Source organism: Etheostoma spectabile, chromosome 15 (assembly GCF_008692095.1).
Source record: "Etheostoma spectabile isolate EspeVRDwgs_2016 chromosome 15, UIUC_Espe_1.0, whole genome shotgun sequence".
In the NCBI taxonomy this organism is placed as follows: Eukaryota; Metazoa; Chordata; class Actinopteri; order Perciformes; family Percidae; genus Etheostoma; species Etheostoma spectabile.
The window spans coordinates 13783446-13798904 of NC_045747.1; the positions used below are offsets into that span (position 1 = coordinate 13783446).

Consider the following 15459-nt stretch of genomic DNA (forward strand, 5'->3'; position numbering starts at 1 on the left):
TGTATTAGTGTCCAAACTGGCAGCAACAGAGACAAAGAGCCTGGGTCTGTCCGAGGTTTCTGCCTAAAAGGAAGTTTTCCTTCACCACGGTTGCTGCTGGGAAAATATTGGCTCTGTGTAAATTATAGATATTGGTCTAGACCTACTCTATCTGTACAGTGTCTTGAGATAACTCTTATGATTTGATACCATAATAGAAATTGAATTGAAATTATTTTAGGTGAGCTGCTTTTTTACACAGAGAAAGTAAACACTCTCAAGGACTAGGACAACATATTTTATTGTATAAAGTTAAACCTTTATTTTTATAGGCATACACTGTACAAAGCAGTAAACTCCATTTTGTTCATATCCTATTGAGAAAGATCTCATTTCAATGTGGGCGTTAATGTTTTATAAATGAAAGATAAGTGAATAACAAATCTGGATGTATAAAAAAATGAAGAAAAGATGATAAAAGATAAATTACATTCACATGTGGGGGACTTTAATATTTGGTCAAACAAGGATAATTTTGCTTTTCTCATGGTCAAAACCCTTGCAAACACACCTCTGTTAATCATGCAACCCATCCACACTGTTTCAGCCTTTTTCTGTGAGAAATCATTTGGCACTTTAACGATTTGTAAAGGAAGACATTTACTGTGTGACTTGTTAATTTATTAATTATTTCCTTCACAAGGTGTGAAGGCCTCAAGATCATGTAAACTTGATGATGAATGTTTATAAATGTTAAACAGTACGTTGCCCAGAGTACCAGTAGAACGGGTTAATGTGTAAAATGAAAAGAGGGATGAGATCTCTTCACCATCATCTACAGGTTACATTCAGTCAGTCGGTTTCTAGTCTGGCTGCCTATATTTTTGCCGAACAATGATATAAATGCACAATAACTAATTTTACTTTTATTTTGTGGTGGTGATGCTAGCTGCTGAAAAGGTTCATAGAAGAACATACAACACTGTCAAACAGTCAAGTTATTCTGAAGAACAGGCAGTAACATCACACTACAATACTGAAAGACTGCACAGAGCAGCATCAGACTGAAGCTAATGCTGTGGCTAACATGTTTAATGGTTTGTTTATCCAAGAGACAGCACATGCATTTCACTGATCATCATTAGGTACGATGTAAAAGCTTGCACTACGTATTGAGAGGTCAAACAAAAGCCGGTCTATAAGTACAGTAATAAAACTGCTGAGAGAGTAACACACTTTATGATGATGTAATGTAATCGCGACTTCATTGCGTTGACAAGATGAAACAAAAACAAATAAATGTGATCCTCTTGGTGCATTAAGCGATACGGATTAATTGTATTTCCACTTTAAATAGCTACATTTCATAAGCTTGGCGTATACACTCTTGCAGGTAGGTGGGTAGGTTTGGGCAGATGAGGGGGAGAGCTGACTGCTGTCACTGAAGGAGGTGGTATGGTATCTGCATACAGCGGGGAGGGACTCTATTTTTAGAAGTGCAGCAGAGAAGGCAGAGACAGCGACTGCTCATAGAAACTCATCAGCTATGTGACGCTACAGGGAGGGACAGAAGCATTAGTGGCTGGCTGAGGAGTTAGGGACAGGTTATGGAGGTAGGCAGCAGGTGTAGCTAAGTCCTATCTACCTCCCTCTCTATGCCCACATATTTGAGGGCATCCGCTTGGCTGTATCTGTGGAGTGAAAATGAAGGGAAGAGATCAAGTTATTATACAGGATCTGCGCAAACTATTAATTCAGTCATAATGTACAGCGGCCTGTTTTTTTAAATTTTACTTTGAAGCAGATGGAGAGTCACTAAAAGGCCCGTGACTCTACCTGTAGTCAAAGAAGAGCTCCTCTCCTTGCAGGATAGCTCGTTTGGCAAAGATACCGATGCGGTGGTCTCCATTCACCATTACCACTGCAATGGCAGCAAACAGTATTAGCCAATAAAAGACTGCTTTGATCCCACAACATCGTCTAAATTCACATGTGACTCCAATAGCAAAACAAACAGATTCCAGCTTACCTTTAGCGTAGCAGTTTGGATTAACTGAATGATTTGCAAAGCGGATTTTATTCCCCTTTCGCGTAGCATCCACAACAAAGTCTACTGAGAGACATGGAGTGCATTAAGGACCACTTCAAATACAGTTGTATGGTTTTGAGCAGAGGAGAAATGGGGAACACTTGCCTTTGTTCAAGTTGAAAAGGAAGCTAGACATGTATTTGTCATAAATCCTTCCACGTCGGTCTGCCTCATCTTGGGAGATCAGCTGCTCATGCACGCACGCGCGCACACACACACACAGAGGAATAATAAACACTAAATTCTTCAACACTCTACATTATATTATTTTATCTGACTTAACTGCTTAGACTTGCCTCTCCACAGTATTCAGAGATGAACTCATTCTTCTGAACTGACTCTTTGATGAAGGTGCCCCATCCGGCGACATCTGATGGAGCTAAAAGCAGGTGCTGAGAGAATTCAGATGTATGTTAGGACAACCACAATTCATATGGGTGATCTGAACACCAATAACCTGTCTCCAGAATAACAGAATATCAGGTTTGATATATTAAACCCATTAAGACCCGCAAGTGTCCTTGTCTACCTTTTTTAGGCCTCTCTGGATGCTGCAGTTCTTGCAGGAGATGGCTTTGTTGTCCCAGTGGTCTGCAGTACCGCAGGTCATGCACAGATCTGGGTCACATTCCCTCACGGCCAAGTAGCAGGGACACTGTTTAGTGTTACACTGTGTCTTACACCTGCAGCCTGGGAAGCGGTTCTGGCCTGAAAAATATTTAGACACACAGCTGCTGTGAAAGGGGACGTGCTTAGAAGGTTTATGAGCAAACTGCCTGCAGCAATACAGAAAGATAATACATTATGAGCCGTGGCAGAACACAATATGATTGTGAGAAATAATTCCATCTAAAAATGCAGTTGCAGCACAGAACCTCAATGGGTGGGTATTGCTGAGAAGGCCATCACTCAGAGACCTCTGCTGGCAGATATGCTGAAATACAATTTTGCAGAGTGAAACACAACACCCTCCGGGCAGATAGATGGAAGGATCAGGATAACCAGAATGTCTTCTAAGCAGCCTCTGCTTGGGGAAAACTGCCCATAACAAGAGCTCCAGGCAGCATTTGTCTTCTCTGTTTTTGCTGTTTTTAAGCTCCCAGTCCCAGCCTGTGCGGGTTTTTGCGCGTCTGTATCATCAAGCATTGTTTAGCTGGAGCTGTCTGACTCATACTGATGTTGGCTATGTGGTTGTATATCAGAGTCAGATCCTGTGACATGCCTTTGATTTCTCTCCGAGTCTTTAGAGCACACACATGTGCAACCGGGGGCTGCTTCCTGTTTGGCCCGGGCTCTCATCTACTACGGGAAAAGGCGAGGTAATTGTCGGGTAGGGAGAAGGGGGGATAAAAGGTGACCGAACCACAACGGATGAAAAAATGAGCCAAAGCTATTTATTTCAAACCACAGCAACATCTTTACTTTGTCTAATCCCATTTCTCTATTGTAAACTCTACAGAGGAAGAAAATAAGAAATGCATTCCTCCACCATGTGGCCATTTCAGAAAACACAGTTCTGGGTCATCACTGCTGCAGCAAATGCTTAATTGTGAATGCAGCTCTGTATTAAAACAGACACCCACCTATCTTTGCCAAAGGACAGTTTCTCCTCTGACCGCTGCCAGAATACTGCAGAATCGTTTTACATTCTGCTGCCCTGCTGTATTGTGGGCTGGAAAAAAGGTTTTAAAGCTACAGAGAGCTTTCAGTGGAAAATGTGGTATGACAAACAATTTCCCTTTTGCTTTACAAGCAAGCTACTTGTGTCTCTTTTGTCTGTGTAAGAAAGAAAGAAAGCATACAGTGCATGAAAGTACGGTCGTTGTTGAAAAAGAAATGTGACACTCACACTCATGCGCGCACTGGCAGAACTTCTCACAGAAATTCTGGGTCATCACACACGGGCAGGAGCTATCGCATGGATGGTCGGGGTGATCACATGGCTGATAGTTGTACACCTGATTGGACAAATTATCTGGAGCAACAGAGGACAAAGCCCTCAGACAGGCACTGTAAGCTGCGTTGTATTTCAGAAGACATAGGGCAGTTATAGTTGTGCTGTGAGGTTTAATTTTCAGGTGAACATACCTTTCTTCAGCTGAATCTTTGCCCATAACCTGCCCCAATAAACAAACACAATGACAGGGTCAAAAACTCTTCTAACTTGTAACCACACCTATTCAGTTAAATCACTTTTCATGACTTTTACGTGACAAATATTGAAATGTGGCAGAAATGCAGCTTTAATACTACTGGTACAGAGTAGAATACATACATTTTAACCTTTATCTATTCTTTATCTAGGGAATTTTCACTGAAGGCCAAGCTCCCTTTTGCAAGAGATCCTGTTATGATTATGATTCTGCCATTCAGCAAAGGGTGGACAAAAGAGGGAGAATTACTAATGACATCATGCCTGTGTTTCCGTTTCTTCTTTTGGGGCGCGATGCCTCCATCCACCAAAGGAACACGATGGTTAAGGACCTCCTTTACTGCAAACTCGTACACCTGTGGGAAACAAAAATTACATTAACAACAACACATCCTGCTAATTAACCACAAACTATCCTGTGAAGAAATGCTTTTCTCTTTATTGTAATAAAATGTTGTAACGATGTACCCGCTCAAGCTGAAAAGCACGGCACAGAACATCCTGCCCCCCCCCCCCGCCATCCTCTGTTATCAAAACTCCACCACAGAGGCCAAACATACACATGCATCTGTCTACACACACGCACACACACACACACACACACACACACACACACACACACACACACACACACACACACACAACTTCTGGCTGCCAAATCCAGATTTGGCCTCTTCCCTAGGACACAGACATACATAATGATGCAGCTGGTTTCAGCATTTCCTCTCAGTTAAGCTGTGGGCGGGGCCTGGACACTGAACTGGTCTAGCCATGTGACAAGAGGCTCTCCAAGGCTGGATGTACACGGGAAAGGCTGCTTCAGATTATTTGTTTCACCTGTTCTTTAATGTGTGTATTGTGCGTTTGTAAGTAAAAAGGTTTGAAATCTAATTTAGTTGTAAGGTGTAAGGTGTTCTTACCACAAGCCTTGTTATGCACAGCCCACATGACACTCAATTGACATAAGTCTTTGAATGTCTAAGGCTGAAAGACTGCATCATGAGAAAATAAAAGACGTCACATCTGGTAAGCATTCGTGTTTATGGTGTCACATGCCATTCTCTCTGTAGTCAGGCCAATTACCCACACCATAAAACCACTGGCACAGAATGCATGTGTTATTATACTCGCACTGACTCAAATGCAACAGAAATTAGCAACGTAAGTATGTTGTCTACTTCATTTAAAAACAACTACTTCACAAAATAATTGTTTGTTCATTATTTAAGATTTAAAACTACATTTCATGGCTATTTCATCTGGTTAGTAACAGATGAGACAGCTAAACAGTCATAATTGCAGTAAACTAGTCGCTAAAATTAAGACCTCATTTCTCATAAATCTTCTTACTTGTATTTCCTATTTGCAGAGATGGGAAGTACAAACACTTTGTTACTGTACTCAAGTAGATTTTTCAGATATTTTTACACTTTACTTTACTATTTATTTTTGTGCCGACTTTTTACTTTTACTGCTTACATTTTTTTTGTTTTAAAGAGTATGTTTTGGGGGCATTTTAGGCCTTTATTGACAGGACAGCTGAAGAAATGAAAGGAGAGAGAGAGGGGAAATGACATGCAGCAAAGGGCCGTGGGCCAGAGTCGAACCCCGCCCCGCTGCATTGAGAAGTAAACCTCTATATGCGGGCGCCCGTTCTACCAACCGAGCCATCCAGGCGCCCTACTCTTTACATTTTTAACACAAATATTGGTACTTTCTACTCCTTACATTTTACAAAATTGGCTCATTACTTTAGTTTCAAATAATTTCAGTGAATTTATTGTATTATTTTCCGCGTCATCAATACCAAATTCAGTCTAATTGGACTGGAATATACAGTACATAAGGGATAATTTAGAGCGAGGCGGTTGTTATAGCGAATACAACCCCGACTGGATGATCAGGACCCCAACGTGAAGCGAAGGGGTCTAGAATCAGCTTGAATTATTGTTTATTAATGTGCTGCAAATTATGCCAACCGAAACACCACTAAGTGCTGGCTTTTAATAATTTTCCATAAAATTTGAAAAACACATAGAGGTAAATGCATCTTTTTGTTGTCAAAAGCTATTTGTTGTTTGTTACAGTAACTTTATTAAGTTAATGTTAATGGTCAGTTACATTTGTTATGCTGCTAGCAATGACCATGCCCTGGTTCTCTAGCATTTAGTTAAGTAACCCAAGTAACGTTAAGGTTAGCGAGCGTGCACTTTATTTGAAAATAATCTAATATTAGCTGATACAATATCGACATGTATAGCTTTGCATTTAAAAAAATTCAGTTAACGTTAATGTCTCAAACCTCTCATACCTAAGTGAGAGGACTCATGTTCGCATTCTCACAAGATCACACTTGAATTTATATCTTTCAACTCAGCCTTAATCTATGAAGCTCCAGAGGCAACATAGTTTGGGTCTAAAGACATCAAATTTAAAAATGAAAACAGTCTAGCGGTGTGGAGTTAGTAAGAAATGAGCCTACCAGACCTCTGTAGGCCCCTACTCATCTCTGCTTAATTGGCTAGTAGCTACATTAGCCACTACTAGCATAACACACTCAGACTGAAGGGTCAGAGGTTTAGTTGCATTGCAGGTAATAGAGATAGAAAGACGATATTTCTGGTTCCGCATTCTCGTAAGTCTGATAATGCTACGCTAAATCAGTATTCAGTAGAGAAAATTTCAAATTTTGATCACATTTGTAAAATGATTTGTTTAGATCTGAGCCATAATTCATGTGCTAATATTAGTCAGTACATACATTTCTTTTCGGAGAAGTGAGTGAACACTTTACCTCCTTGCAGTTCTTTGTACCGATGAGACGAGCGATGGAGCAGAAGTTGTTGAAGTAAGTGCCGTGTAGCACCCGGAAGAGTGATTCCTCCGCCCCGCTCCACTGAACCACACAGCCAGCCTGCTGCTCTCCTTCTTCATCCCTTAGACGCATCTTTGTGGGAGTCTGGCATCGCGAATTTCCCTCTGTTACACATATACAGACACACACAGAAAAACACGTTAGTATCACTGACCAACTATGCTTGGCAGAGCATGCAGCTGCGCACACACACTTTTCTTTTACTTTGTCTTGGAAAAAGGTTTTTTGATAGCTTTTTATCTGCCCACACACACATCAGTCATGGTAATTTAACTCTACACTGACACACATACCGCTATTTCTGGGTGTCAAGCATACACCCACACAGAAACACACGCACGCACGTACGCATGCATGCATGCACACACGCAGGTGACCATGACTTCGATTTAGCTTTTTGGATATTCAAGACTGATTCCCGTACACCCACAGCTTAAGGCAGAGAGCCAAATGTTGCTTGGCAACAAGGTGAATGCAGCATTGCTGCGGCCACATGCTCCAGCACTGAGTATGTTTATTAATCTGCTCAACAATCTGTTTTTTTCAAAATGATCTCAACATGTGCGAGAGAGTCTGCTGTGTCACTGGCTAAGCATGAGCGGTTTCCAGAACTTACAGAGACTTACAGTAAAGCACTGATGACAATGAACAACAACCTAAGAGGAGGGGTGAGCCAGAGGAGAGGGCTCCTATTTCCCTCTTGCTGCTCTCCACATGAAGATGTCAACAGAGATGAAGAAACAGAAAGCTAAAAAAAAAAACTACAGTAGGAGGAGGGGGAGAGGGAACAAAGTGTTTATGTTGGGGATGAAGCATGCAAAACTAATAGCTGGTTTATTTTACTTGGCAAACGAGAACTGATATTGAGAAGAGATGGAAGAAGGGAGACAAAGGAGAGAGTAGGATATGACTTGTAAGCTATCATCTTCGGCCAAATTTCACTTTGCGGAAGGGCTGCAGTCCGTCGGGGCAGACAAGCTTCCCGAAAAGGGGGGAAGTTATGGTAAATGATGCATCCACTCAGTCATACAGTGACTCAACACTTTCAAATAACTGTGTCTATGCTGTAAAAGGCCTCAAAGCAGACAGTCATTACCAGAGTTTACCAGATGTGTACATTTACTTTAGAGTAGCTGAGAAAATGGAAACATCAGAACAATAGGCAATAAGTGGAAATTAAAAATTGGTTTTAAAAGCAGCTTCAAAACCCAGTTCCTGTAAGATCAGAGTCCTACCTGAGGAGGAGGTGGTTTCATGGTCACTGTAGCCCTCCTTTCCATCCTCAGCAGATGCAGACGGTCCAGGAAAGCTGGAGCAGGTGGGACGCTGCTGCCTTCGGCGCCTCCGAGACCTCTGTGACCGTAACATATTCTGATCCACAAATTCTTTAGCCCCTTTCTTCAGAAGAAGACAGGGGATGGGGAAAACAGTAATCAAACAGATAGAGCAATTACTACATAATGCATGAATAGGTTCAATAATTTTGAGCTTGGCAAACCTGTAACAGGAAGCAGTCTACGCCACATGGTTCAGTCTCAATGCGGATCTCCTTACTCTTCCTCTTATAAACATTGGGTGTAGCATGGAAAGCTTTGTGAAAAGAAACAAACATGTTTTTACTCTCTATTGTACATCAAATACAGTAGTTAGTAGTTAGCAAGTCTAAGCAATAAGCAAATATAACATATGTTTTTTATTTATCACAATCTCACTGGGAGTCAACAAACCTAAATTAAAATAAACCTACAGGAGAAACAATAAAAATAAAAAATCAAGCCATTACGGTGGAGGAAACAGTCATATTTGAAGCAACGTCTGCAGAAGAGCGTGTGGAAGGAGTGTAACGACTGCTCCCGCTGTACAGACTTAGCAAAGGGTCCGTCCAGGTTGGGGGTGCAGAGTGGGGGCAGCTTGACCGGACTGGGGGGCTCTAGGAGGTCCTTGTACCTGTTGAAGTGACAGGGAGAGTTTTTTGGAAGAAATATATCACCTGCGTTTAGTTTTTTTTACCACGGTATTAGCACCCTTATTCAAAGTTGGTGCTGGCTGAAGTTGTAGGTGTTTCTTTCTAAGTAAAGCTCTTTCAGATGCTGATGCAACTGCTCCTTTGAGCCAGAGAGCCTAAGAGGGAGACACCATTATTACTTTTCGTCTTGACAGCTTGCGTCTCCATGGTGAACACTAAGCAACGGCATGTTCGGCATTGTGCACATAGATTCCAAGTTTCACTGCACTTCTCTTACTTTTCCTTCAGCTCCTCCATGGTGCCCTTGTAAGGGAACATTGAGGCAATGGCTGTGAATATGTTATCGTTGGGGACCTTCTTGCTGCTGGACAAGTCCCTCACTTTGGGAGACAGAAAGAGAGTTTGTTATACAAATATCCCCAGTTTCCACACATCAGGTTTTGATACAGATTCACAAACAAAGCTTATGCAATATGTTCATTTGATCATTTTGCAATGGTACAAATGTTTTCCCAGTGCTCAAGGCCAGTTAGCAATAACATGTTCTGAAAAAGTTTCAGGGAAAATCATGATCTAAAACAAACAATGTAGTTTTCATTTTTCAGTATCTCATGAAGCCCTTGTTCATTGATGCGTTTGTCTACCAATGCCTAAAAGACCAGGTGTGCTTCCATTTCACTATCACTAATTGTGTATACAGCCTAGTTTCCCATAACGCTTGGTGGAAAAGGTCATTACGTTCTGTAATTAGAGCCAAGCCATATCAGTGTCATTGACAAACAGGTTCCCTCACACACAGTACCCATGCAGGGGTCACAGGGGCAGCTTTAAAGTAAACAATGCCTGTGCACAGGCTGCTGTGGCAGGGCGCCCTTGTGGTAGTTTTGCAGTGTAATGAGAGAAACAGTACCAGCCTTGTTCATGCTGCAGTCCTCTTGTTCTCTTACAGGACAAAGTCTGAACGCACAAATGCACAGCTCAAGACTTTCTCACCCTCCGTAGTGCTCCTCCTCTTCCTCCTGATGGATGCCACAGTACCAGGTTTGGTCTCTTCTGAACCCTCCACTGAGCTCCTCATCACTCTCTCGTCATCCTTCTTTCCCATCACATCCGCCGTCGTTGCTGTCGCCGCTGTCACCGCTGTCACCGCTGTCACCGCTACTTCTTCCTCTTCCTCTTCCTCGTGGTCAGAGTACTGGCTCAGGGCCTCCACCAGCTCTTTAAAGACTTCGTCACTGATAACCCCCCCCTCTGGGACACAATTAACATGTCAGAATATCAAACAATGACATCAGCTGCATCATCAGCATATAATACACCAAAGTCCCAAGTGAATTTCACAGTGATATAAAGTATGAAAAGCGTAGATTATGCAGACATCTTAATGGTACAGAGCATTTAACACACACCTCTGTCACCATGGACACCATCATAGTTGTCGATGAGTTCCTCCAGGAAGGCCTCGTCCTGTTCCAGCACCTCGTCGCCCATGTATGGGATGTTATGGAGGAACGTCTCGTCCTCCACCTAAGAAACAAAAAGTCCTTTCAAGACAGGTATGCGACCAGTTGATGGTGTATGTCAACTCACCACCTGTGATGCTTTTGAGGAACTAAAACCCAAAATGTCAAAATAACAAACAAGCAAAAAAATTCCAAATGGTCCTGTCTCTGGGCATTTCACAATGGAACAAAGGTACACACGTGGACTGGAAATGTAAGAAATGGAAACCAAGTAAGTTTGCAAGAGAAAGAAAACTTTTATTTGGGAACACAGGGTGCTTTCAGTTGGATGACGTGTTCTTGAATTTCTCCAACATGTTCTATTAATTTAATCAACTCAGAATCATGCTATTTCCATTGAACACATGGAACTCTTTATAATTGGAATCGGGTGAATGAGTAAATTATATAGAATGTGCTCTGCACCTGTAACAACACTGTTATTGCATCACCCACAATTAAATGTGGTTTATGTCATACCATGAAGTTGTTCTGCAGAGGCGACCAGGAGTACATGAAGGGGATTCCTGTCACCGTTGATAAGGGTCTCATGGCGATGGCTTGAGCTTTGAATTCTGGGAAGCCAAACTCCACTGTACACATCTGTAAAAGAACCAGCAAGGGGTTGGGGTTGACAAGACAATAGATCAGTCCCAAGCATCATTGGACAATTTTATACAATCGAATGAACATGCTGCTCGACCCCCAACAGGGAATGTAAACCAAGAAAACACAAAAAAACGGACGCTGACAGCACGTGGGAAGAGAATATGCTGTCATACCCTCAAGGTATTTGTATCATGAGCTCCCACAGGGCCAGAGACCACTTTTAGGCTATATGATCCTTGTATTGTTAAGCTTTGTCCACAGATATTTTAGGATCACCTGAGAACCAGGTGGGAATCAGAGCAGAACCTTGGTGCTGGTGTAGAGGATGCAACATGATGGAGAGATGAGTTTTCTCACAAAACATTCCCACTATAGTACTAGATTGGATTATAAATTAAGCCAGAGCAGCCTGGGCAGGAATATGAACACAGGACAGAGTACCCCAGGCAGGGGTAGTATGTGAAGTAATATGTTACAATAAAACACACACACATACACACACACCTTTTTGTTGGCCTGAGCTCCACCAGACGTTGACAGAGGGATGGACTGAATTCTGAGCTTGGACCACTCTGCATTCAGGAGATTTGTCTGCTGTTCAATCTTTTGCCTGTTGGACATGAACAGGGTCTGGAATCAAACAGAAGACAGAGCATGTCACACATACTGTAAGACACACACACCTGCTGCAAGTCCCCCACACCACGCACACAGCACATACATAGGCAGAAATTGATATTTTTTAAGCAGAACTGTCAATAACTTTGTTGACCCACCTTGACCTCCTCTACTTTTTTAAGGCGTTTTAATTGGCGAAGGCGCATGTACTCAGACTTGACCCTCCGTCTCCACTCTAGCAGGCTGCGGGAGGGCACAAAGGAGGGAAGCTGAGGTCTTGGGCTTGGTGGGGCAGCCCCGGTGCCAGAGGCTGGAGCTGCAGCAGCTGTTTCCTCCATGACTCTTTAAAAGGACAGAGATACTATGTGAAACAGAACAGGCTATATTATATTGTCAATTTAAGCCTTTAGATCTCAAAAGGTAAAAGGAATATTGAATAGATTTTTTGTAATAAATTTGAGTGAGTCTGTGGGACTCACTCAATAATAATTGTATAGGGCCATTTCTCAGTCTTCACCACCTATTAAATCACAATAATTCTCAATAATTCACCTACTAGGTATTGGTATAATAAGCTCTAAATCGCTTTCTGTCACTTGTTTTAAACTACTAACTGTGTGTTACTTCAGTAAGTACAACATACTCTCCCTTTGCCCCTCACAAACATTAAACTTCCCCTTTCACTCACCCTTTCTTTTTCTATCTGAAAGGGTGCCCTCTTCTGTTGGCAAAACAAAACTGACATTTAATGTAAAGAAATGCCTTCCACACTGGTGCTTTAAACTGCTTAGTGCAAGACTGCCGTTGCTTCTTTTTTAATCATGGATGGTAACTGACCAAATAACAAACAGAATCGTTTGCATGCAAATAAGTCTCTAATAATTTAATAGCACGGGGAATACACATTGCTGAGGAGTGGGCGTGCCTCTTCAGAAAAACAATATGAAGCGGAGCAGAAAAGTGCGTAGTACAGTTTTTCTGTGTTTCATAATCACCTGAGTGAATATCAACTTCCGTATCTGAGATAAAACAGAATCATTAATAAGTACAACGACAAAACTGAGCTCGGGAAACTGCTACAGTGCATTTTTTTTCTGGTTTATGAGTCGTGCACATTTCAGCCACAGCAATGAAGTGCGCTGCGTCCTACGGCTGCAACCCTGATGAGACAGAGCCACACAGTATCCATTTAAATGTTTTAACACTTTAAAGACGAGTGCGCACCGCGAGCACTACAATGATAGCACGCTATTCCAGCGGACGCGCGTGTGCACGTCTACCGCTATATCCAGTGTCGCAGTTATTAAATACCTTCAAATCCACGGCGTGCGTCCTATTTGTTGCGAAGAGAAGGCAACACGAAGTCCCTTTCAGTTTTTTGTTTTTTTAATGTTTTTGTTTTTTACAGCTGAGAGATCCGGAGCATTTAAAGGCTGTCTTTGCTATGGATCTGACGCAGATCTCGTCTCCGCACGGCAAGGGGATCTCAGAGAAATCCCTACGTTATCCATGGGCATGGTGCTGGTGGTTGTTGTTGTTGTCGTAGCTTACAAATAGCTGCGCACTTGGCTTTGTCGAACCAACCTAAGCAGGAATGTGACGTCTTACGATCACTGCCTTTCCTAGAAGATGAGATTGTATTACTATTCTGCGTCCTGGGAATAAAAAGTAGCGTGGAGCAGCAGCAGCCACAGCACAGCCATTTACACGCACACACAGGAACTGATGCAACTGTCCAGTCAAGAGTGCTAGATCGCCATCTAAATCCCTGAGGGCACGACGCTCTATGGGTTTGATCGGCGTAATAATGCAACGTTTTAAATAAAGAAACGAATCTCACAGCCCTATTTTAGTGATTTTTTTTGAAATAGCCAAACAAATGCACAGGAACACTGGGATATAAATTCACATAATAGGACTAATTACCCTGCTTGCGCTGATTGTGTTGATGGAATAAACTGTCCAAAAGTATATGGGATGAAAAATATAGTTGATAGTTGAAAACTCCTACAGTGGAATTCTATCAGATGGAAAATAGTTGAGTTGTTGTTCTGCACTCCTCCTCCAGGGAGAGCTCGACGCATTTTATCCAACGTGTTTAGAGAGAGGACTGGATGACATGTCCTCCCACTGATGACATCACGTACCTCACGGAAAATTCTAATTTAGCCAATTTAAATTGAAAAAATGATATAATCACGTTTTTTTGTGTGTTAAATTTATAAAAACGATCGAGCTGACGAAAAGGAGCAGCATAATTTGAAGCCATCATAACAATATGCAAATATTTAAAGTGACAGTGTGAAAAGAAGACATAGCCTACTTATTTTTTTTAAGTTCAGGAAGCAACATACATTCCACCATAGCTATTTTCAAATAACTAAAATGATACATAAAAATAAAAAAGTCCATGAATAATGAAGACTGAAGAGATATTGCTGCCTCTTCTGAACTCCTCACATGCTCTTAATAAGTATTGACAATATTTTTGTTTATACAGAATCTTTTAGTTCTCCAGGCCGTTTCTATGGCTATAAAGAAAAGGGGTGAATACATGTATCTATGTTACAGGGCATGCACCAAACTCCTCATCTTTAATGGGTCTCTGGCATGAAGAAAAATCTAAAAACAGGGAACCTGACACAATATTCCCTTTCATTTTCTATGATTATATTCTACATTAAACTTAATCTTTAATCTAAGCCTTTGGTGCCATTGTGGATAAGAACATGGCCCTTCAATTATTCAATAAAAAAACATGGCTCTATTTATTTACTTGTTTGTAATAGATTGTTTCAACGTTGTGGATGTACAGTATGAGGGTAACAAATATCAATTCAGGGATTTCAAATTTAACACTGCATCCTATCCCACAGGCTGCAAACATATGGATGCTTATTATTCTGATAATTTTCTTATCAGTTTAGTTTATTTGTACTTTATTTTTTTATACTCTTAATGGATAAAAGGAAACCACATGATTGCTTCTCTTCTGGCACACAAGATGGCACTGTTTGGTTAATTTCCACCCCACAACACAACATGTGCTCATACACACATGTCATATTCGTATGAAGAAACCTTGCTTGACATGGTTTGGTCAGATATCATACCAGCATGACTGCCTCATTGTGTTTCTCTCTGATCAGCAAGCTGCTGTTGATCTTTTCTGTTCTCTGGTGCTGTTTAGGCCGTGCTAATCCTGGTTGGTAATTATGCATTCAGTGAGCAAATGTATCTCAGATGATCTAACACGTTTGGCGTGTCTACAGTGGTATTTGAAGTAGCCCAACTCATGCTATGTTGATACCAACCTGTCAAACAAAAGCAAACACACACAGGAAGATAAGCTTGTGGAGCATGGCTGTTATAAGCAGGAAGTTTTTCATTCTGTATAATGTAAGCTGTGTGTGTTGGTCTTTGCTGTCTAGGTGCAGCTTTTATGATCTGTGACATGGCTTAGAGATGAAAAGATTCACAAAGCAGCTAATAAAATACTTACTTCAAGCTATTTTATATATTATATATACGGTATATAGCCTAGTATTTATTTTTATTATATTTATTATTCATAGTGTGTCAACTAAATGTTTCACTTAACAGAACATTTGTAAAATTTGGGATGTTTTTTTTCTTCAAATGCAGTCAGTTACATATAAAAACTGGCCT

The 15459-nt window shown here is 41.4% G+C and overlaps 1 protein-coding gene across 4 annotated transcripts; it reads right to left on the reverse strand.

Annotated features, from left to right (window-relative positions):
- Positions 1-276: 276 nt before the first annotated feature.
- On the reverse strand, positions 277-13889 carry ezh1 (enhancer of zeste 1 polycomb repressive complex 2 subunit). 4 transcript variants are annotated; one of them, XR_004335175.1, is made up of 21 exons: positions 13717-13889; positions 11949-12132; positions 11677-11802; positions 11044-11166; positions 10471-10588; positions 10055-10312; positions 9339-9441; positions 8879-9042; positions 8594-8685; positions 8331-8493; positions 7015-7199; positions 4485-4576; positions 4157-4185; positions 3918-4043; positions 2598-2776; positions 2365-2460; positions 2174-2255; positions 2009-2089; positions 1774-1900; positions 1625-1670; positions 277-1533 (listed from the first exon to the last, which is right to left on the reverse strand). XR_004335175.1 is itself a non-coding variant. In XM_032536693.1 (21 exons), exons 1-21 carry the CDS (start codon positions 13872-13874, stop codon positions 1507-1509), a joined length of 2517 nt encoding a protein of 838 aa, XP_032392584.1. In that variant the 5' UTR covers positions 13875-13889; the 3' UTR covers positions 277-1506. The 4 variants fall into 4 exon arrangements, 3 of the variants coding, with proteins under 3 accessions (XP_032392584.1, XP_032392585.1, XP_032392586.1); XM_032536693.1 differs by having other exon boundaries at positions 1816-1900; XM_032536695.1 differs by lacking the exon at positions 13717-13889 and adding an exon at positions 13102-13550 and having other exon boundaries at positions 1507-1533; positions 1816-1900.
- Positions 13890-15459: the final 1570 nt, after the last annotated feature.